General features: G+C 45.6%; 1 protein-coding gene across 1 annotated transcript in view; it reads left to right on the top strand.

The window, feature by feature from the left end:
• Window positions 1-22,370, top strand: part of LOC138465092 (extracellular calcium-sensing receptor-like) — a 72,691-nt gene extending 50,321 nt beyond the window's left edge. The window contains exons 4-6 of the mRNA XM_069607220.1: window positions 1,571-1,795; window positions 21,224-21,347; window positions 21,442-22,370. Of these exons, the coding sequence (XP_069463321.1) occupies window positions 1,571-1,795; window positions 21,224-21,347; window positions 21,442-22,370 (1,278 nt within the window). The remainder of the gene's footprint in view (window positions 1-1,570; window positions 1,796-21,223; window positions 21,348-21,441) is intronic.
• Window positions 22,371-23,513: the final 1,143 nt, after the last annotated feature.

Here is a 23,513-nt window from a genome sequence, read left to right as displayed (position 1 = left end):
CAGGGACAGTTCAAGTTTGCACATTTTGCACGTGATCGTGTGTCATTGCAAAGCATGTCTTCCTTTAAATCCCAGTGATCTGTATTACTAAAGAACATCACACACTGAAACATCATGGAAGACATGATGAGCCACATTATGAGTTTGGAAGTGTGGTAAAAAAGTGGTCATAATTCCGTTACTTCCACATTTTCTGGTGGTATTAGAATTAAGGCTGTTTTTACTGCACTGCCAAAAATCAGTGGAATTACACTAATGGAATTGCGGTTCACAGTATTCTGCCAAAATACCTATGGAGTCCTGCGAACTCCAAAAAATTGGTATTAACACTGTCTTGCCACCACTCCTAATCCCACGGTAAATACACACAACTGAGTGGCCATAACAGTAACTGATTTTACAACCGAATTACCACCACATTTTTCACTGAGACCCATGATGTCTGGACAGGTTGAGTTGCAGCAGGAGCAGGTGGGGGTGCTTTACAGAGGATGTTTGTTGGAAAGGGTAGAGCACATGTCATATGGTTATACTTTGCCATTAAAAGGTCTGACCCTGATCCTCTCTGCAAAATGCATTAAGGGATGATTAAAATTAAAATAAGTATGTTGCTTGCAAAAACAAAAACAGTGTACGTTGCCAGGGGGATGATAGAAGTACTACTTTCAGCTGGTAAGTTAGTTTGCTGGTGTGAAAAAACAAAAGCAACAAACCAATAGTAAAAAACGAGAACTATTCAAAAAGGCGAAGAATTCACATTAAAAACTCAGCTCCCTCTTTACAACTCATGCCTTAACAACTGTTTGAAGCCCGTTCATAAGCTTCAACCCAGCCAGGCACATCATCATTATACGTCGTCGCCATACACTCAACGAAGCCAAACCTGTTTGTTTCTGTGCATCATGAGTTGTCAAATGTTACACATCTCACTGACAACTACTGTTGAGGCTTTCCACCTACAATGAAACTCAGACTGCCTGGAGCACAGCGTTATAGCAGCTAAAATGGAGGCTCTTGAAGGTAATTCCCCATTTCTCCCAGATGTTCAAAGGTAAGTACTGGTCGCTGCTGAAATAATGGAAATGCCTGGGAGACCTCCTTATGCTGGAGGATGAATCTCTCATGCAATGGACATCCGAAACGTACACTTTGAGATTGCCAGCACCAGTTCTCCACTCCGGTGTACATCAGATTGAGAAATGTATAGATATTGGTCTAAGTAGATTAACAAAGTCATCTGGTATCAAGGTGAAGCTGCTGTTCTGAAATTTGAAGATGCTTGAGAACATTCCTTTCAAATCAGAAGACACATATTGCAGAGTTGCGGGCTATTACACATGTAAATATTGGCACATTGAATTTACCATGATGAATAATGTGAACGTCAAACCCTGAAATAATGTCCAGCTATGGGAAAAGTTACAACAATGGCCAATTGGAGTTGCAACGTTACATTCCTTCATGGTATCTAGGTGTGCAGAGTCATTGTGGCAGGAATGAAAGAGGTGCAGCTGGAAGTGCAGGCAACTCAGTACGTTTCTTAATCTGGCCAGCTTCTCTCTTCCACCAGCTCCTCCACTACATAAAGAATATGCGGCTACGGAGTGAAGACACTGGGACATTCTTTGATAAGCATGGCAACCCTCGAGCATTGTACGACATTGTAAATTGGCAGGCCGATTCCGAGGGAACCATCAGACATGTGAAGGTGGGCAGTTATGACTCCAACGCTGCCCCAGGGAAGACCCTTACCATCAATGACAGCGCAGTACTATGGGCTTCAGGGAGCACAGAGGTAGGAATGTATATATGTTTTCTAACATCAGCCGTGTATGCAAATATACTTGTTTTGGAATGTCAGTTGAAGGGCAACAGTTTATTTATTTATTTAGGCATTTTATAAGCGTTCTAAACCAGAGGGCATCAGGGCGCTAGTTACAGTAAGACAGGAGTAAAAGGGAGAGAGGGAGCAGACACAAGGGGTGGGGGGGGTGTTGGGGAAGGAGCCTGAGTTGAAGAGGTAGGTTTTGAGCTTTTTCCTTAAGCTGATGTAGGATGTTTATTCACAGAGGTGGCCAGCAGGGTTGGACTGGCCAATAGGGACCTTTGGAGATTTCCCGACAGGCCTCTGAACCCTGGGCCTATTTTGTGTGGTAATCTTTTTTATTTCCAAATGTTCTCATAGGAAAATGGTTGGGGCTGCTGAAAACTTGTAATATGGGGCCACTTTGAACAATATTTCCAGTGCCTCTTTCGGTTCCCGGTCCACCCCTGGTGGCCAGGGAGGTCATTCCAGAGTGCAGGGGCACGGGCTGGGAAGCTGCCCCTGCCCCCTTGTGGTTGAATCTGGGGTTGAACATTAATGAAAATTAATTGGGCTCAGTATAGATGTTAACACGCATTGGCAAACCACCAGTTTTGGCTCTTGTGTAGGCTTGTGATGTATTTTCCAGGCACTGCCATAATGAAACAACCTGGCCATGAAATCTGGGAAATGATAGTATAAGAGCATATTATGACCATGCGTGGCAATTGTTATCTAATACCTATAGACAATCCCAAACTGTTAATAATTTGAAAGGGAATTCAATCCAAGTAACAGAGGCAAGGGCACAAATAGTGCTTATTATACCACGAGCTAATATAGCATGTCTATGGCCACAATTATGCCATTACCGTTCAGAAGGCTGCTTGGAAAGCACATAGCTAGTTTCATAGCTATCCCAAGGGTATGTGATGTGGGTGGGACGGTAGTGGGTGGGACTGGGCATAATAACAAGTATGGCCATGACAGATCAATGTGAATAAGCTAAAAGCAGCCACAGGCTTTGTGTCCCTCTTCACATCTCTCTTCTCTTCTATTTTCACTTTCCTTATTATTATTATTATTATTATTATTATTATTATTATTATTATTATTATTATTATTATTATTATTATTATTATTATTATATTTATTGAATGAATGTGGACCAAGCTTCAGAAAGCAACAGAGCGCTTTACTAGTCATAGGGGGACATACATAACAAGGGAAGCATATCACAATGGATTATTACAAGGGAGCAGGGAGCTAACAATGGGTGAAGGGAAGGGTGGGCAATTTGACAGCAACCACAAGATCACCCAGTGCCAGGTTAGGTGGAGAAAGGAGGAGGTGCAGGTATAGGTGTTAATGAGGAGATATTCTTAAAGAGGAAGGTATTGCGTGCCTTTCTGAAATTTAGAAGTGAGGGGGTGAGTCTGCTGTTGATGGGGAGGAGCTTTCAAAGTCTGGGAACTTGAGCAGAGAATGGATGTCTTCTCTGGTGGTGTTCAAGGATGCACAATCCCTTGCTTCTAGTGGACCATAGGCCTCCAGAGATGCTGAGTTATTCAGTGAGGTAGCTTGGGAACTTGACTGTGACAGCCTTATAGGCGATGCAGCAAGATATGAAGATAATACAGTCTTGCAGAGGCAGCCAGTGCAGTTTGCAGATCTCGGGGTGAGGTGGTCTTTGATGAGTCATGCTGCAGCATGTAGGACAGATTTCAGGGTAGGTCAGTGTGTTTGGTCCCCTGTGTTGGACAAATTGTGCTTCATTTAGGCACTTGACATCCAGGGCTGGAACAATGTCATGAAAGCATTGAGCTGTGGATGTGTTTGATGAAGGATATCTTGAAGTAGAGCTGCATTTCATCTGTGTATTGGTGGATGGGGATGTTGTGTGGAGCCACGAAAGTTCAGAGCGGTACTGAGCAAAGGTTGAAGCTCAAGGAGTAGTGGTTGGAATCTTACTGGACTCCAAGGTGATGGGTAGAATTTGATAACTTGAAGAATCCATTTGGATGAATTTGTGGTGGTTTGCAAAGTAGGATTTGAACTAGCTGATTATGAGATCAATGGTCCCCATGTGGCAATGTAGAATGTTGGTGAGTGTCTAGTTATCTACTGTGTTGAACACAGCTGAGAGGTTAAGAAGAACCAGGAATCAAGGATGGCCTTCACTGAGAATGTAAAGGGCCTCATCAATTACTTTGATGGTACCCATTAACCATTTGGTGCTGCATCTTTATCTGAAGCTAGATTGGATGAGTGACTGAACAAGGTTGTTGGTGTTGATGTGTTGAAATAGTTGTTCTATGCCAAGGAACTTACCTAAAATGGGATGATGGGTATGGGGTGGTAGTTGCTGAGGCCATTGGGGGTCCAATGTTGGTTTCTTGAGAAACAGCAGGATTTCTCTTGTCTTGATTGTCAACACGAAGTTGCCTTGAGTGAGAAATCGGATGATGATTGTCAGTAGATTCTTGTGCTTGAAGGCAGGGGTGATGTCATCCTCATACAAAATGGCAATTAAGAATGCTAAAGTAGCACTCAAGTCGTCCATGGTGAGTGTCTTCAAAGTTGGTATATATGTGGTGGCAGACGAATAAAGAGTTGATGGTGTTGGACCTTTCCATGTAGTGCAGTGCAGGAGGAGTGTGTTGAAGCAGTGTTGATGGCATTGAAAAGGGCTTGGCTGTTGTCATTGGCTATGGTATTCTGGTAGTTGTTGGTTTTGGCAGATGGAGAGGGGAATAGTTGGCTGTATTTGGCATAGAGCTCCATGAGCAGGGCAAGGTTGGATCTACTGAAGGATTGTTGCCCAGTCTTTTCTCATTTATTGATGGTTCTTTTGTTGAGGTTGAGGTCTCATTGTACCTTGATGCCTTAGTTTTAGGCTTGAGGATGCAATGTTTCACAAGGTCATTTCAGTTGACGTTGGTTGCGAGGGTGGTGTTGAGTTCTTGGAGAAGCGAGTCGCAGTCCCGATTCATCTTAGGTAGATCAACCCATGAGATCTGGAGGTTAGCGAAGTCTTCCATTAGAGTTTCCACTGGCAAACTCTTAAATGAGTTGCAGACTTGTTTGCTGAGTTTCCGATGTGTAGATGCTACTCAGTACCTCCATAGTTCAAACTCTTGGATAACCCATAGCCCATGGAGAAATACTTTGGCTAGGACATGCACTTGTATGTTTCTGTGTAGAACAGTTGCCAGGATGTGTTGGAACATTACCTAGAGTCTTATCAGGTTTAGCAGGTGTTTTAGAGGCTCAAGGGGTCTCAAGACGAGTTTATAAAAATCTACAAACCTTACAAACCTTACTTCACATTTTTTTCTAAGATTGCCAAATAATACTGGACAGGATAACAGAGAAATGCCTAGCTTACAGTGACAACTGCATCTGAGAACTAATGACAAAAATATCTCTTTTGGGAAATTAACCTTGGATAACTGGAGTAAAACCAATGATGATTTGGACAAAAATGCCTAATTCAAACTGAACTTCATGGAGGGATCGTGCTTGAATATTTGAAAGGTAAAGCCTTACCGCAAGGTTTAATTGTACAATGATCAATTCAAAATGAAATGGAGTTAAATTGCCAACAACTGCAGGAAAGTCTGTCTAATTTTAATCATCAACACAGCCAAGGAGGTATCTGAGAAAATTGAAATCAATTTACAAAAACTAGAAGAGGACATCAAAAAAACTGTTCCTATAGAAATGCTCAAAGACACATTTGATCTTCTAAATAAAGAGATAGATTGATTTAAAGTCCAAACTACCAATGGCAGAATCCAAAGGTTCAAACAGGACCTATCATGAACAAAGTTTCCCATATAATGTTGATGGATGGGATTTTGGAGAAAAGGGCCAAGCTCAAACACAATTCAGATCAAATCGTAGAGTATGTTTTACTAACACATCATATAGCTCAAGTGATGGCAGCAGTACCATAGGAAATGATGAATATGTAGGACTAACAGCACAATCAAATCCTAGCACAAGGGGAAACAATACTCAAGGAGCCAGATCATGGTGATCTAGACAATGCCAAAGACAAGGTTGTTTAGAGCAGGGTTCCACCAGACAGGAGTTGACAGCCAATGAGTAATGCGGAGTAAAGCAGATCAAATCATTACACTAGATGAAGAAAGAGTATTTTTCAATGGACTAGGGTTTGTGTGTGGACACACATCAAAATGACACATTTAGATTTAGAGCAGAGTTGTTTTAATTTGCCATAAAGATCAGATGAAAAGAATATTTCAGTAATGTTGACAATGCTAATAATGAAAGAAACAACAGGCTTTGAAATCCATCCACACTCTATTCACCTCCCCATACTTTCTCCAAAGAATCCTTACTCTTTGAAAAAAGGCACAACAGGATATATCACATTTAGAACAATAAAAATCTAAAACATGGCAACATACTAACCGCAAAGAACTAGAAACCCTCCAGAAATTGGGTAAGAATCCCGATATCGTGATCAAAAGAACAGACAAAGGGGGACAGGGAGGCTATTGTGGTTCTGAATAAATCAGATTATATCCAGGAATGCCAATGTCAATTAGGGGATGACTCTAGTTACATTAAGTTAAAACAAGATACGATGCCAGCACTACTAGGTATCATCAAAGAGAAAGCCACTTAATGAAGGCTGGATATGAAAAAAGGAAGCAGACTTTCTGATACAAAGAAAATGTACAATAACCTACAATACCTACATTTTACATAGTACCTACAATTGATAAAACACTCACAGATCCTAGCTGAACTTGACTATCAAAGACAAGGGGGATTCCACTTCTTCCGCCCTCTTCCACGTTCGCTACAAAGGTTTTCCCAAGGCGAGGCTACGGCACTAGGGATCCCACAGGTCATCACTGGCCTTTTGGAGACCGGCTTTGGGATCCCGCTCCAGCAGCTTGATCACAAAGGAAGCTTTGGATCCCCAGCACTCCCCTTGAACCTGTCACTCTGGTCTGGAGCCATGTACGCAAGGTCCCTCTCAGTCATTGCAGCAGCCCATCCAGTGATGACTCTGGAACGCCTATGAAAGGATGGCAGAGTATGTTACAGTGAGTCACATCTCATGAAATTAGAGCTGGTGCATTGTTGTTTACATTTCTGAAAAGCTGGAGTCAGCATTCAAGATCTGTCTGGAGATTCTCTGCAACATTGGGCCCACTTATGACCCTCTCATTCATCATCATATGATGACCATCATCTTCACCCATTTTCTTCTCTGCTGACCTTCAGCCTGTCTTTCATTTGATGCCACATATTTACCTGCCACTGCCTACTGTCTTGATGTTCCATCCTTCCTCAACTGTTGCCTTCTGGTTTAGGCATCCTCCTGTTCCAGCAGAAGACTTCCTGTTGGTTATCCACCTTCCATGTTCGGCTGCTAGGCCAACTGGTGTGTTGTGTCATGCCTGTGCAGTTCTCTCTTCTATCCCTTTACTCCCATACATATGGTATTCTCAATCGATCCCATCTATTCTAACTGCTATTCTATCAGATATCCTCTCTCTCTCACGTGGTCTGGAAGAAAAAAGTTCAAAAGAAATATCCTGTCTTCTAATCTTGATCTACCTATCACTGACACTATACTGATTGCAACTGATATCCTCTTTTCTGTCCTCTTGCCAGACCTCTAGACTCCTCACCTCATTTCCACTCTCGCCCTTTCTCTTCCTCGCCCAATAATGGAGGCACTAGATGAGAAGCACTCTTGACGGGCTTCTCATCATCCAGGTGCATCATGAATGTCTATTGTAATGGAACTATCATGGCTCAGGGTCTGCAAACCAACCTTCTCCTCTTTGACCGGTGCCTGCATCTGCCTTCTCCTTGAAGACTTTGATCTCGACATCCTCGCTCTCACTGAGACATGGTTCAATGCCAGCTCAGTGACTACATTTGACTCCCTTCTCCCTGTTGGCTACAAGATCATCTCTAAGCCTTGTCACTACCATGCTGGCGGTGGAGTAGCCTTGATCTTCCCTGAGTGGGTCCCTTCTTCCTTCATACCCACCCAGCCCTATTCTTCTTTTGAAGTCCTGGCATGCAAGCTTGGTATTTTCGCCTACTTCCTCTCTGACCATTGCCACTATCTACAGGCCCCTGTACCCTATCTTCCCCTTTCCTAAACTCCTCCTCCTGAGTGACTTCAACATCCACCTTGACTTTTCAATCACTCTACATATGAAACGCTATCATGGAAGCTAAATACAGAAGCTTGTAGCAGCAGTCTTTCATTTTGGCAGCAAATCATTGTGATTTTGATCATTTCGTAATCAGACTCTCATTGAGACAGCTAAGTGCAGTGAGTCAGAGGATTTTGTTTCGGCAGTCTAATACAGTCTAATCCAGAGGTCAGAGGCTTTACTTCAACTGCAATTTGGTATTCTAAATGTGAGGTTGATATTTTGAACAATTTGAGATGAGGTACTGATCTTTCAGTATTGGAAGAGACTGTTTTCTGGTTGATTCTCGAAGCATGTTGCGGATGCAAGCACAATAAGTAGGTGTGTGTAAAGACTCCCCACACAATGGGCCTCATTACAAGTCAGCCGGTCCGAAAAGAACGTTGGTGGTAAATCCGCCACCACCGTTCTTTCCGGATCGGCTGATCTTGAGTTCTGCAGGTGGGAGGTGTCACTTTTGAGGTAAAATATGCTTTATGACATTGTAATGGAGGTTCATTCCATATTGCTCATTCCTCATCCCAGCCGTGAGAGTCTTTCTGGTAAAAAAGGGCTTTCCTGGAGATTAAAAAGTTGTTGAATAAGAAAGGGATTTGAGCATAAAAGTGCTTTACTATTATGCTACGACTTGGCATGTAACCACAAATTCTACTATTTTTCCCGGAATGAGATGACAGGGTTTTGAGCCACCCAGATGGACTTTATAACATGATGGCAGACTTTTTGGGATTTTATGGAAAGTTTTGTTGTCCTTACTATTTTTTTTTCCAATGGGCCTCATTATGAGTTTGGCAGTGCTACCGGCGGGTTGCCGCTGAACCCGTAACACTGTTTCCGCTGCCTGAGATCCCGGTGCCATCGGGACATTACAAGTCACGGTGGCCTGGCATTTCAGACGGCGGAAAGTGTAAGTCCCCATTCCCATGGAGTCCAAAGTGCCTCCGTGGGAGTGGGGACACGGAAGCACTGGCACTGTTGCTAATGGTTCTGGTGCTTCTGTGACAACTCTGCCTATCAGGCCTGTTGCACCCAGCAGGTCAAACCAGGTTAGAGAGAAGCTGAGGGGATGCTCGAGACAGGCAGATGCCAGGGGATGATTGCTTAATTTAGAATTTAGCACCTTATTTGCTGGCAATAACTTATCTTATACTGTGCTAAATGCTGGTAATTTCTTTCTTTATTTGCTGATAGTTGCTTAATGCATTGGATAATGTGGTTTCATTTTTCTATTTCATTTTGATGAGGTTTATCTGATAATTTAGGTTTGCAACTTTGAATGGACAAGTTTCCTTTGAACTTAGTTGGTGTTGAAACATGGAGAAAGCTTTTGGTCTTTCTTAGCGAGAAATGTGAGTTGTACTCCATGTGGGAATGAATAAGGCCTTTTTGGTTTTTGAAGAGATTGTAAAGGTTGATCAGTTGGAACTATTTGAATCAATAGAAAGAACAATAATTACCATTTTATATATATTGCTAGTCATTTCCTGGACTCAGGTTCTTGGACACACTGTGGTGTGTTAATCTATTAGGCTTCTTTTCTGATTACGTCATTCTGTTTTGTTCTTCTATATCAATTTTTTTCTTAAAATATGTGCTATCATGAACAAGTTGCAGAGTCATTCACCTTACCTAACACGGTGCAAGGGTTGTATGCGCTTGTGTGTTAGGGAGGTATACAAGCTTTGAACTCCTATGAGGTGAACAATTAAACCCAATTAATCTATCCATTGAAGCAGAGCACAATTTGGCATTGTAATCAGATGACAAAAGATGTTTGCTGGGCTCTGAAACAATGGGTGATTGCTAGGCTAGGCAGTCATGTGAAAAGTGTTTGAGACCCTTACTTCCAACCAAGCTAGAGGCGGTGGGGGGGATTCTTCTTCTTCTTCTTCTTCTTCTTCTTCTTCTTCTTCTTCTTCTTCTTCTTCTTCTTCTTCTTCTTCTTCTTCTTCTTCTTCTTCCTCTTCTTCTTCTTCTTCTTCTTCTTCTTCTTCTTCTTCTTCTTCTCCTTCCTCTTCTTCTTCCTCTTCTTCTTCTTCTTCTTCTTCTTCTTCTTCTTCTTCTTCTTCTTCTTCTTCTTCTTCTTCTTCTTCTTCTTCTTCTTCTTCTTCTTCTTCTTCTTCCTCTTCTTCCTCTTCTTCCTCTTCTTCCTCTTCCTCAAAGAGGTATACAACAGTACAGATGTATAGCGTGGGGGTAGGATACAAAGGAGCACAGAGGATTAAAGCTGTACAGAGTGGAGGGGAGGAGAGTGGGAGACAGTGTCTAGCAAGACAAGTGGCATGGGCGGTGCCCTGATGGCCTAGGTGTTGAGGAGGAGAGACTCCTTGAAGAGGTGGGACTTGTGTTCTTTACTGAATTGTACAAGAGTGTGTGTGAGTTTGATGCAGATGGTGAGGAGATGCCATAGTCTCCGGGCATAAGCAGAGAAGGCTTGTTTTCTGGTCCTTTCCTTTTTGCAGCAGAGGATTTCAAGTCTGCACATGTCCTGGCTTCTGGTGGTGCCCTGTCCGCTGGAGATGCTGAGTTTCACCACGAGGTAGTTGGGTAACTTGAGGTCAGTCACCTTTTAGAGGGTGAAGCAAGACTTGACGTTGATTTGTGGGTGAAGTGGGAGCCAGTGAATGTCAATGAGTCACAGGATTATGTGGTTTTATCTGCATAGGCCCTTGATTAGGCATGTTGGACACTTCTCAGGGGCAAGAGGGAGGACGACAGGAGGCCTTGAGGAGGTGGGATAGGACCAGTGCTTGAACGGTGGATCGAAAGCTGTCTAGAGGGAAGACGAGCTTAACTTTCCACAGGTGGGAGAGCTGATACGAAGCTGTCTGAGTTTTCTTAGCAGTGTGTATCTTGAAGGAGAGGTGTTTGACGATGTGGAACCCAAGGGACTTGGTGCAGGTGGTGAGCACGGGTGTGAAGCCCTCAAGGTTCATGGTTAATAGCCAGGTATGTATGTCTGGGTGTTCCGTGTTGTTAGTGAGGAGTAGGAATTCAGTCTTGGAGGGGTTGAGCTTCAAGTCTGACCTAGGGCTCAAAGACTGGATCAGCGAGATACAGGTTTGGAACCTGTGTATGTCCTTGATGGATTTGATTGTGAGGAACAGATTTGTGTCATCAGCGTATTGGTGGATGCGGATGCTGTGTGTGGATAGGAGAGCTCCCAGCAACTCTGCGTACAGATTGAAGATAACGAGGAGAGGATGGAACCCTGCAGAACTCTACAGGTGACAGGTAGCACTGGCAATCTAGAAGAGTCCATCTGAGGAAAATGCTGGCTGTTGGCGAGGTTGGACATGAACCAGCATAGGACACGTTTGCTGATCCTAATGCACCGATGTTTGGTGATCATGAGCCAGGATACGAGCACAGCAGGAGTTAAGTGAATTTTTTTCTACCTGCATATCTTCTCATTTCTAAAAAGCAAAAATACTTCTGTTTCAACTTTAAAAATAATTTTCTGGGTGTCCAGGAAGTTCACTAGGCATCCCACATGTAGATGGTTCACCAGTTTCAGTGGTATTCCATTGCTTATCTTCCACTTTCTTCAGGAACCAATATAAATCACAATTCTTAATATGTATAATCAGATGTAGATTTTCATGGGGTCAAACAATGCAAAGCACAACAATCTGTCATGTTTTATGGTGCTTATCTATTTGCAGTGATGCGTGCCATGGCAGGGCCCTTAAGTACCTGTTTGAACCTGTCTAACTTCACAAACTAAAGAGAGTGCTTTCCTCCTCTAAACACTTCCCCATACTGTCCCCTTTCAATGCTGTCAATCATTAACTCTTTGGTGTGATTTCTTGTTTATTTATTAGTGTTTTTATTAATAATTTTTATAGATCGCAAACTAGGCAAAAAGTACCATAGTGTTGTACATCATACATATAGAATAAAAGGGTAAATAAAACATTTCGAAATTAAGAAGTATAAAAGCGATGCAAAAGGTAAACGAAACAAAAAATGACATACAATTCAAAAAAACAGATTTTCATAACCATGTTTTGAGTGCTTTCCTGAATCGCAAATTATTTTTCATATATGTATCAGCAAATAATTCCAATAGGTAACTGCAGCACCAGAGAAAGATCTCTTCATTGTGAAGACTTTATACATTTACAGACCATTTACAGTAGAGACTAGTACGGGGGCCTGAGATCCCTGAGAAATCTTTAGGGTTTTTTTCAGTTATGAAGGAGATTTCAGATACATTGTTTTATGCACAATACACAACAACTTATAAATAATTCTACCATCGAGGGACAGCCAAAGCAGCGACTATAAGACAGGAGTAATATGGAATGACAAGGGAAATGAGAAAATAAAATTAACTAAGTTTTAGACTATTTTAGTTTTAAAAAATTACTAGCTCCAAATATGAATGTCTGAAACTATCATTTTCAGACATGATAACAATTGGAACTTTTTCATCAGACTTGCACATTTCCATCCCATGATTTGTAGCCAAGTTCCCCAGTGGGCCCATATATGTACGTATGTATGTATTTAGCATTTCTAGATTGCATTTTGGCGCAGATGTAAAAACAACAAAGAACCAGAAAAACAGAATTGTCTACCATTTTAGTTGAACAGATTAATTTTAATTTTTTTTCTAAAGTCCAGTAAGGACTAACAGGGTAATTCATGGAAATTCGCACAAAAGTGTCGCACGCGGCTGGTGCACAGCGTGCCCGTGCGAATGTCTGCGCCAGCCGCGTGCGATAAAATCAATTTCCGCGCACAGCGTATTCACGGATTCTCGCCTCCAAAAGCAGACGTGGCGCAGAGTGGCACAGCGACCTGCAGCAGTGCCAGTTACACCCCCAAGAACGCCCTCGCGCAAGGAAAAGCCATCAAGATCGCAAAACCATCGCAAAGGGCTGCGCCAACCCTGGACCAGTTTCCCGGACTGGCAAACAGCAAACGCAAAGCGGGGAACGTGTATTACGGGTTTTGGGAACACGCGTGCGCGAGAAGTTTCACACGCGATCGGGCCTGGGGGAGCGTGTGCGTGTATTTCAGGGGTGCGTGAGAAGTTTTACATGCGATTGGGCTGGGTGCGTGTATTTCAGGGGTGCGCGGGAAGTTTTACACGCGATTGGGCTGGGTGCGGGTATTTCAGGGGTGCGCAAGAAGTTTCACACGCGATTGGGCCTGGGGGAGAGTGTCCGTGTATTTCAGGGGTGCGCGAGAAGTTTTACACACGTATGGCCTGGGTGCGTGTATTTCAGAGGTGCGTGAGAAGTTTCACACGCGATTGGGCCTGGGGGAGCGTGTGCGTGTATTTCAGGGGTGCGCAAGAAGTTTTCCACGTGATTGGGCTGGGTACGTGTATTCCAGGGGTGCCGGGGAGTCCTACATGTGATTTGGCAGTGTGGGTCCTCCCAGGTGTTCCCTGTACACCCTCCACGGCCCCTGCAGGCAGCCCACACCACAGGGGACTACCCTGCATCCCTGGTCATGTCCCGCAGGCAGCCCACCCAACATGGGCATGCCCCCCAGCAAAGGCACATGTCTCCTTGCACTACTGATCACCAACTCATGTCCCCTTGCACCCCCACCCCCCAGCATTGCGGGGCACCTGCCAGCAGGCCCCCACTCATGTCCCACTCATGTCCCCCTGCACCCCGCCCCCCAGCATTGCGGGGCACCTGCCAGCAGGCCCCCACTCATGTCCCCCTGCACCCCCACCCCCCAGCATTGCGGGGCACCCTCCACCAGGCCCCCACACATGTCCCCCAGCCAACATGTCATCACAATCTAGATCCCTGGTCCTTATGGTCAGCCTCCAAATGCCAAACACCCACCTGAGTATTGCATCCACCCACTTAGAAATGGCAATAACATGATAGAACCCCAATTGCAAGTTTGGAAATGAACACATGTCCCTCACAAAAACCCATATCATGATATGCATGAAACCAATGAGATGATACTACACATGAAGTTTGATGAAAAAAATGTATTAAAAGCAGCATAAATGGAATTAAAAATAAACAAATGACAATGGGAACCAAAAACCAAAAGCAGCGTGTCTGTAAAATAAAGAAAAACCACAAATCATAATCCAAAGGAAAGGTGTCCAAAGTCACAGTTCAAGAAAGTAAATCCAAGGTAAAAACAAAACCAAACCGAAAACCATTGCTCCATGGGTAAATCCAAAAAAAAAACTAAAATCCAACAGTCAACTATATACAGATAAACAATCCAGGGTCCATGATCCCAACTGAAGAAATTAAACCTATATAAAAATACTACCTAATAAAAAAACTATATACAAAAATGTGGTCCTTTGTCCAAAAGGTCCAAAATAAATAAAAAAGCAAAGGAAACCTAACACTAAATACATAACTATTTACAAGGGCAGCGGGCTTGTCCGATGGCTCACTGGTTGTTGTCATGGGCCAGGGCATCATCGAACTCCTGTTCAATGGCTTGGAGGCGGGCATGTTCCCTGGCCCCGAGGTCTCGCAGGGATAATACAGTGTCCAGCTCCAACTTCCTGCGAAGACCCTCGAGGCACTCAGCCCGCCTCAGCGCCCTCCGCATGGAGTTCTCCGCCCTGACCATTGTGAGCCGTTCCTCCTCTGCCCGCTGCCGCTCTGCACCTATCTGCTGGCCAAACCGCTCCCACACAAAAGCCACTCCCATTCCAGGGTTCTCCTGCCCTCTGGCCGATGCCTGCACCCCTGATGTTGATGGCCCCGAGCCATGATGCCTACCACGTCGAGCCTGCCGCTGCCCCTTGCGCAACTGCCTGTGCCAGCACGACGCCGTCGTGCACGTGCCCTGCCCGATGATGCCGTCACATCCTCCATCTGCTGGGGTCCAGTTGCTGGTGTGTCCACCCCTGCTGGACCTCCGACTCCCGACTGTGGCAGGGATGGGATCCCCACCGAGGTGGCTGCATTGGTCGGGTAGGTCCACAGGGGGTCCTGGTGGCATCTGGGCCGGAAGACGGCATGGAGTACGACTGGCGCATAGCCTCCACAGAGGAGGAGAGGGTCGCCAGAGTGCCCGACACATGTACGAGACCCCCGACCATGACCGCTCCCAACTGGGCCACGTTGGCACGGTGCTCTTCATGATGACATGCATGCTCCCCCCGGGAAGCATGCACCTCATCACGAATGACAGCCGTGCGCAACGCAACACCAATCAGGACCTTCTCCATACGGCCAGGGGTCCCCTCATCCGCAGATGGAGGGGAGTCAGATGACATGGACATCCCCCCTACCTGCGGACGCGCCTGGGATGGGGCATCCCTGCTGGTGCATGGTGGTGCAGTCACAGTGTCAGGGACAGTGACATGCACAGGCACCTCCATGGTGACCTGTGCTGCCTCCTGCCCCTGGACTGCACCACTTGCACCAGCAGGGATGCCCCCACCAGGCCCCATGTGCGGCTCAGTAGCGGCCTCCTCCTCCTCTGTGGAAACCACCAACCTGGATGGCTCCACACCGTCTTCCGCCGCCGCAAGTCCCTGTGTGGGCTCACCCACCCCTTCCGCTGCAGCCTTGGGGGCATCCCCGCCGCTTAGCCCCACAGCGCCGTCTCCGCCCTCTTCTTCACTTTGCGCTGTGTAGAGGGAGACATAGAACACAAGCATCAGGGTACTGTACAATGGTCCCCTAGACAGGAAGCAATAGCAGATGAGTGGCACTGTCAAAGATCATGTCCCTCCACAACACATGGGTCAGTGCAGGCAAAACACATGCAGTAACAGGCATGGCGCTTGCTATGGACATAAGCAAACATGTCCAAGGGACTCTTGAAGCATACAATGTTGTTTTTTGAACTCACATGCATCATGGGTCATGCCTATCACATGCACACACGTCAACGTACTTTCATCCATCTGGACTCGTACACCCCAGACACAGTGGATGCAAGGATAACTAGGCTGCATCAGTGATTCTGAACATTGTCACAGACATGTGTCATGCATCCATGGCATTCACAAGTCACAGACACGCAGGTCAGAAACACAGACATGGACACCATACATTTACATGGCATCAGCACCCATCCCTCACCCCCACCCATGTCCAGGAACAGAGACTGGCATGCTCTCATGTGTCTATTCCGCATAGGGCTCCCCATGTTGCATTTAAATACATACACCAACTGTGTGCTTCACACATTACTGGTCTCACATGCATGACCATGATGTCCATGACACACACACACGTGTACATGGCCTATGTCACACATACAGGCAAGTATCAGACAACCAGCACACTGCAACATGCCCTGTCTCACACAGCAATGCTTGGCCACTTACCGCTCGACTCCAGACGGGTCTGCCTCTCAAGAATCTGGGCATGGAGCGCTGGGCGTACGCGTTCCAGGACCCTCAGCTGGATGGTACTCCACGAGGCGCCGGGCCTTTATGAGGGTCCTGGACCTCAAGTACTCCCAGCGCTTCTTGACTTGCTTGATGTTGCGGGTTGCCACCCCCTCCGCGTTGATGGCAACCACAAAGTCATCCCAGATCGTGTCCCGTCCTTCCTTGTCGGTGCGTGGTGATCCGAAGAGGGCATCATAATGCCCCAGGACAAGCTCCACCAGGACACCAACTTCCTTCTGACTGAAGCTGGTGGGCCTCTGCCCCTCTGGCTGGGGGTCGCCAGTGGTCTCGGATGGTGTTTGCCCCGACATGGCGACCCCCGAGGCAGGCGTGGGTGGGCAACTGGGTCCTGGGGCTGGGCTGTGGAGCGATGGTATTCCCAGTTGGGAGTGTTCTGTTCCAGCAGGGGTGGACACAGCAACTGGACCCCTGCAGATGGCTGATGTGCAGGCACCAAATGGCAGGGCACGGTGGCAGCATGCAGGCAGGCAGCAGCAGATGGCTCGTGGGAGGCTGCTCGGGGCTCTGCGGGGGGCAGTAATTCAGCCTTTTGGGCAGGAGCATGGTCTTCCGTGTGCTTACGCATGGCCAGCTTGATACGGAGTGATTTGTCACGTGAAAATTATGCACGTCAGCGTGTAATTCGAGGAAAAGCCCTTAGCGCGTAAGTGCGTCAGCACGCATACGCGATTCCATTGGACCAAAGGCCCTTAGCGTGTATGCGCGTCTGTGACGTATCACGCACGGGCATTGCTTATTGTGGGGTGCGGTGCGTGTGTTTTGCAGGCGTTGGGGTTCACACGCTATTACTTCACAGCGGGTGGGTGTTGGCTACGCGTTCTTCTACACGCAAGGCAGACGGTGAGTGGTACCCTGCTCCCCCAGGCCCGATCGCATGTAAAACCACCCGCGAGCCCCTGAAATACACGTACCCCGCCCCCCCAGGCCTGATCGTGTGTAAAACCACCCGCAAGCCCCTGAAATACACGTACCCCGCTCCCCCAGGCCCGATCGCGTGTGAAACTTCTTGCGCACCTCTGAAATACACACGCCCAGGCCAATCGCGTGTGGAACTTCTCGCGCACCTATGAAATACACACGCCCAGGCCAATCGCGTGTGGAACTTCTCGCACACCTCTGAAATACACGCGCCCAGGCCAATCGCGTGTGGAACTTCTCGTGCACCTCTGAAATACACGTGCCCAGGCCATAGCGTGTGGAACTTCTCACGCACCCCTGAAATACACCTACCCAGCCCAATCGCGTGTAGGACTTCTCGGGCACCCCTGAAATCCACGCACCCAGCACAATCGCGTGTAGAACTTCTAGCGCACCTCTGAAATACGCACACACGCTCCCCCAGGCCCGATCGCGTGTGGAACTTCTCGCGCACCCCTGAAATACACGCGCACAGGCCAATCGCGTGTGAAACTTCTTGCGCACCTCTGAAATACACGCGCCCAGGCCAATCGCGTGTGGAACTTCTCGCGCACCCCTGAAATACATGCACCCAGGCCATTCGTGTGTAAAACTTTGTGTGCACCCCTGAAATACACGCACACGCTCCCCCAGGCCCGATCGCATGTGGAACTGCTCGCGCGTGTAGAACTTTGGCACACATTTTTTTCCTGAGCAGGGACGCTACCGCCTGCTTTGGTGTGTCGGACATGTATGGGCCTGTGCGCGTCTTTGGCCGTGCGCTGTTTTTCCCTATTCCATTCCATGAATACATGTTGTAGGCGAGCGTGTGAGCGTTCCACGCACTTGTCTCCTGTACTTCCCCCGTGACGCCCACATTTTCACGAGTTGTTCCCCATTCTGCGTGTAACGCCCCGTGTTACGCCTACTTTTGTTATGTGCGCCGCGCTATGTGCAAATTCGCTGTGGCCTTATCGCACGGCGTTCGATGACCTGTGCGCCAGCGTGCACCAGCGTGCGCCGCGCACTTTTCATCCCACATTTTGCGCGTGCATGGACTTCCATGAATAGATGTGCGCTGTTTTCTATGCGATAATCGCACTTGCACTGCGATTTTCGCTATTTCACTGCGAATCGTACGTTTTTGCACGCGTGCGCCGTTTTTTCAGCGCACATTCATTCCATGAATCGGCCTGTTAGTGTTGTGAAGTTCGTAGGGTAGGGTGTTCCAAGCTCTCGCCCCATGTCACAGAATTTGAGTGAGGGACCACCAAAAACTGTTGTCGTGATGACCGAAGACAACGTTCTGGGTGATAAGCCTAGATCCTTGACACCAGATATCTCGGGGCGGTCCTTGAATGTACCTAAATATAAAACAGAGTGTCTAAAACAGCACCCTCTGTTGTGTGGGTAACCGATGAAGGTCCCTCCGATGTTGAGAGATGTGTGAACAACTGGGGCAGTGAGAAAAACAGCCTAAAGGCTGATTTCTGCGCAACCTACAAACGCTGGATTTGCTTCTTTGGAACTCCCATTAAAAGATTAAAAGAGCATTACAATAATCGGGCCTGGAATTAACCAGGGCGCCAACAACCAAGGGAAGATATTTGGGTGAAATCCGTGGTAGCAAAGGTTTTACCAATCTAAGTTGGTAATATACTGCTTTCACTGTGTCATTGACCTGCAAATTGCAGCTTATGTTTGCCTACCAAATACATCTGAGGTTTTTTACTTTTGAAGCAAATAATGTAGACACATCAAATAGCTCTGGACAGGGCACATATGATAGAGTTATTTCCAGTTTATTTTGGGGACCAATCAAAATAGCTTCTGTTTTGTTTGGGTTGACCTGGAGCTTGTTTGCAACCATCCAGCTCTTAATTTTACTCGCACATGCAAGCATTCTTTGTGTAGCTTCATGGGTTCATTTAGCCACACGTACATCTGCATGTCGTCGAAATAGGAATGATAGAGTAATCCATATTCTGCAAATATATCCAGCAGAGGGCGAATATAAATGCTAAAAAGCAGCAGTGACAATGAAGAGCCCTGGGGGACTCAATATTTGACTGCTGAAGCGTGAGAGATCAAAGTACCCAATTTGACCTGTTAGGATTGGTTATTTAGGAAGGAAATTAACCATTGCAATGATGTGTTAGAGACCTGGGCAAATGCAGATAGTCTTGAGATAAGAATCTCAAAGTCTACTGTATCAAAGGCAGCCAAGAGGTCCAGCATGACCAGCATGCCGATATCCCCCTCATCGGCTGCCTTTAGGATGTCATCCCAAACTGATAAAAGTCCCGTCTCTGTCCCATGACCTGGTCTAAAACCAGATTGACACAAATCCAGAATCCCCTGGTCCTTCAGAAAGTCCTGTAGTTGTATCGTGGCAACCTTCTCCAAAATCTTGGATAGCCAGGATAGGCCTGCAATCAGACGATAATTGGATTGTACCTTATGAGCCAATGTATTTTTCTTCAGCAAGGGTTTGAGGTAGGACATTGTTAATTCCATTGGAATACAACCCTTTGTTAAAGACGCATTTACAATAGCCACCACTGGTGTACTTAAAGCTGCCACATGTCTTCTGAACAGATAAGCAGGAATTGGGTCATAATTTGGTTGGTGGGTTTTAATTTGGACGTAAGATTGGTGATCATCTCCAATTCCACATGTTTGAATTCAAACCTTGGACATGTCCAATCTGGCTCAGACCTTGTGTTGGTATCCAGATCAATACTTGAACCTGGCAAGGGTTCTAGATCTATATTATTCCTTACCCAATCTGTGAAGAAAGTATTAAATTCATTATCCAAGGGTAAATAAGGGATATATAAATTAAGCAACATAGCAGCCAAAATTGACCCTTCAAGACCACCAAAAGCAACGAGTGTAGGAACCGAGCGATTATCACCTATAACACACAGCTGGTATATTCGGCTAAAAAAAGATTGAAACCAATTCAAAACCTGGCCTCCGATCCCCATATGATTCAACTAAATTCCAAGATGTTTTTCATGGTCGATAATATGAAATGCACCCGAGAGATTGAGTAAAACCAACAAAAAGGAACTGGCATCATCAAAGGTTGTATAGGCATCATCTAAAATGTGGAAGGTGGCAATTCCAATACTACACCAAGACTGAAAGCTATTGATCAGAGATCCAATGATTCAATTCATCTAAGACCACTCTCTCAATAGGTTTATAGAGAAACGGCAAAGAGGATACTGATCTAGAATTAGATAGACACTCCATATTGAGATGAACTTTCTTCAGCATGGGTGAAATATTACCACTTTTCAGGGAATCCAGAAACCAACCAGAGCCTAAAGAAAGTTGAACAATCTGACTAATGGCAGAAAAAGCAAAAGATGATCTTTGACCTTGGTAGCAGTTTAAGGATCAACTCTAAAGAGCGTAGATCTGGTTCTGTACATCAATTCAACATGATTGCCATTAGTGGGAAGAGTAAAAGAACCCAAGGCATGTGCTGTTTTACTAGTTGAGAAGTCCCTAAATGGAGATGCAGTATTTCCATCCGGATATCAGAAATGTTCTTTGAAAAGAAAGTAGCAAAGTCTTGATAAGGTTCATTTAAACCAGAGGCCTGCACATAAAGAATTGGATTTTTCATGACCTTCAGCATCGCAAATAATACATGATAAAGTGTAATTATGGAATCATCGTAGCACAGGAATGACGCACGTGTTTTAGATTACTTAAATTGTTTTCAGAGGATAATGTTAGAGAAGTGTCATCATTTTTAGAACATGGATTTTTTTTGTAAATTCCTCCTGTAGCTTCTGCTCTACCATAATTTAACTTAACATTGATCTTTATATTGGCTGTAGTGTGAACCATGGCCTTATATATAATGTTCCATATACTTTTCTAATTTAATGTGTGTGTGGTTTCTGTCCTCAGGTCCCTGTTTCTGTGTGCAGTCCCAGCTGCCCTATTGGATTCAGAAAAGCTACAAGTCCAGGGAAGCCCATTTGCTGCTACCAATGTGTTGCATGTCTATTGGGAGAGATTGCTAACCAGACAGGTATGAAGTTATGAAATCTAGGCACTCTGACCCATGGCATTTGTCTAGATCAAAAAAGAGATCTCATGCACTTCTCATTCATTTAAACTTTCAGATTCCATTGAATGTTACAAATGCCCCTGGGATCAGTGGCCGAATGATAAACGAGAAAGATGCATCCCGAAGTTCACAGACTTTCTCACTTACAAGGGAACATTTGGATCTATATTGGCAGCAATCAGCATTTTCTCATCAGTGATACCTTTAATTATCCTGGGACTCTTCATTCATTACAAGGACACTCCTATCATTAAAGCGAGCAATGCTAACCTCAGCTACCTCCTGCTCCTATCGCTTAATTTGTGCTTTCTCTCCTCATTGGCTTTCATTGGTTATCCCACATTAGAGAAATGTCTGGTGCGTCAGGTGGCCTTTGGCCTCACGTTTGCTCTTTGCATCTCTTGCATTTTGGCCAAAACTACCATGGTGGTCATTGCCTTCAATGCCACAAAACCCAACAGTGACTTAAGAAGATGGGCCAGACCCAAATGTGCATATCTGTTTATCAGTGTATGTACACTCATTCAGGCTGTTCTTTGTGTCGCTTGGTTGAAATTCTCACCTCCTTTCCCAGCAAATAACACTCACACTTGGCCTGGAATGATCATAGCAGAATGTAATGAGGGGTCTCCCATTGCTTTCTGGTGCATGCTGGGATATCTTGGACTTCTGGCCACCATAAGTTTCATAGTGGCCTTCCTAGCTAGAAACCTACCTGACAGCTTCAACGAGGCTAAATATATCACCTTCAGCATGATCGCCTTCCTTACTGTCTGGCTTTCATTTATCCCAGCTTATCTCAGCACCCGGGGCAAGTACATGGCAGGGATGGAGAGTTTTGCCATCCTGTCTTCAAGCTCCTCCTTGGTTTCTTGTATATTTTTCCCTAAATGCTACACCATCTTGTTTAGATCTGATATGAACACAAAGGAATATCTGATGGGGCGGGGAGCGGGCCAGAGCACAAAGGTTAAAAGGATGTAAAGCAAGACTATTCTTTTTGTCAACTGTTTTTTCTACCTCATTAATGGCTCAGCCTCTTAAGACACAAATAAACAATAGGATGTTGAGCACTGGTTTGAAATTCATTGGATATGCTGGCAGGATGAAAGGAGTAGCTGTTTCCTAAATGGAAGATTTTCTGACCCCATACGATTCCCTCCCTCCTGCTTTATTTATCCCTCAGAAGTGTGTTCCGTTTCCTTTTTACATTGTTTACATTCTCCTCCGATAGGTAATACTGTTTACTGTTTGAATTCTATTCTCAGCAAAACATTTTCTCTCACCAAAGAAATGGACGGACAGGGATAGGATGGCATAAACATGCTGGCTCTCACAAATAACGCAAATAGGGTAAGACAAAGAGTGGCCACACATCTCAGAGGCACAGCAAATTACAGCACATGGCACAATTATAAAGTAACAGAAATTCAGGAACTGTGTCTTTTAGTCACCCATCAAACTGTTCACAGCAGGAAGTGCTCGTCAATAAGTGGCCGACATGCTGGAGTGGTACAACCTTCAAAAAGAGCGACCTGTTCAATAGATGAATACATCAATGACAAGCAGAGACCCAAATACACAAAGTGAGGAGCGGACTGTAATGGGAGGGGGAAGGAGATTGCATGATGGGGTGATGTATGTAAGGTGGTGGGCAGCAGGGGTGGGAAGCATGCGAGAGTGGATGGGAGTTCACGCAGGAAGGTGTTATCGATGACAGCGGACTCAAACATACAGGCAAAGAGGGGGTTGGGATGGCAGAGGGTGGGGGGAGGTCTGAGAGGGAGATGGAGTGGCAGATGGCATGCAGGGGGAGAGAGGTAGGTTATAGATGGCGGGTAGCTAACAGGGCAATGCGCTGCAGGGATAGTAAGGGGTCACACAACAAAGGAGTAGTGGGTGTGGGAGTGTGTTGGAGAGCAATATGAATATTAAGGTGGCAGGGGGTCCACAGAGATGACTACCTGAAGGTTAGAGGGTATTGTGGGGGAGGTAAATGCACTGAAAGGGAGGTGGAGGCATTAGTGATAGATAGGGAGGGCGAGCAGTTGCGTATGTTTACCACCGGTTCTCAACTAATATGCTACTGCACATAGGAAATACATAAGTGAAGAGAAGCTGGATGGC

Source organism: Ambystoma mexicanum, chromosome 1p (assembly GCF_040938575.1).
Source record: "Ambystoma mexicanum isolate Mex_15411 chromosome 1p, UKY_AmexF1_1, whole genome shotgun sequence".
Lineage (NCBI taxonomy): Eukaryota > Metazoa > Chordata > Amphibia > Caudata > Ambystomatidae > Ambystoma > Ambystoma mexicanum.
Note: the sequence above shows the minus strand (reverse complement) of the source record. Positions and strands in the feature narration are given on the sequence as shown.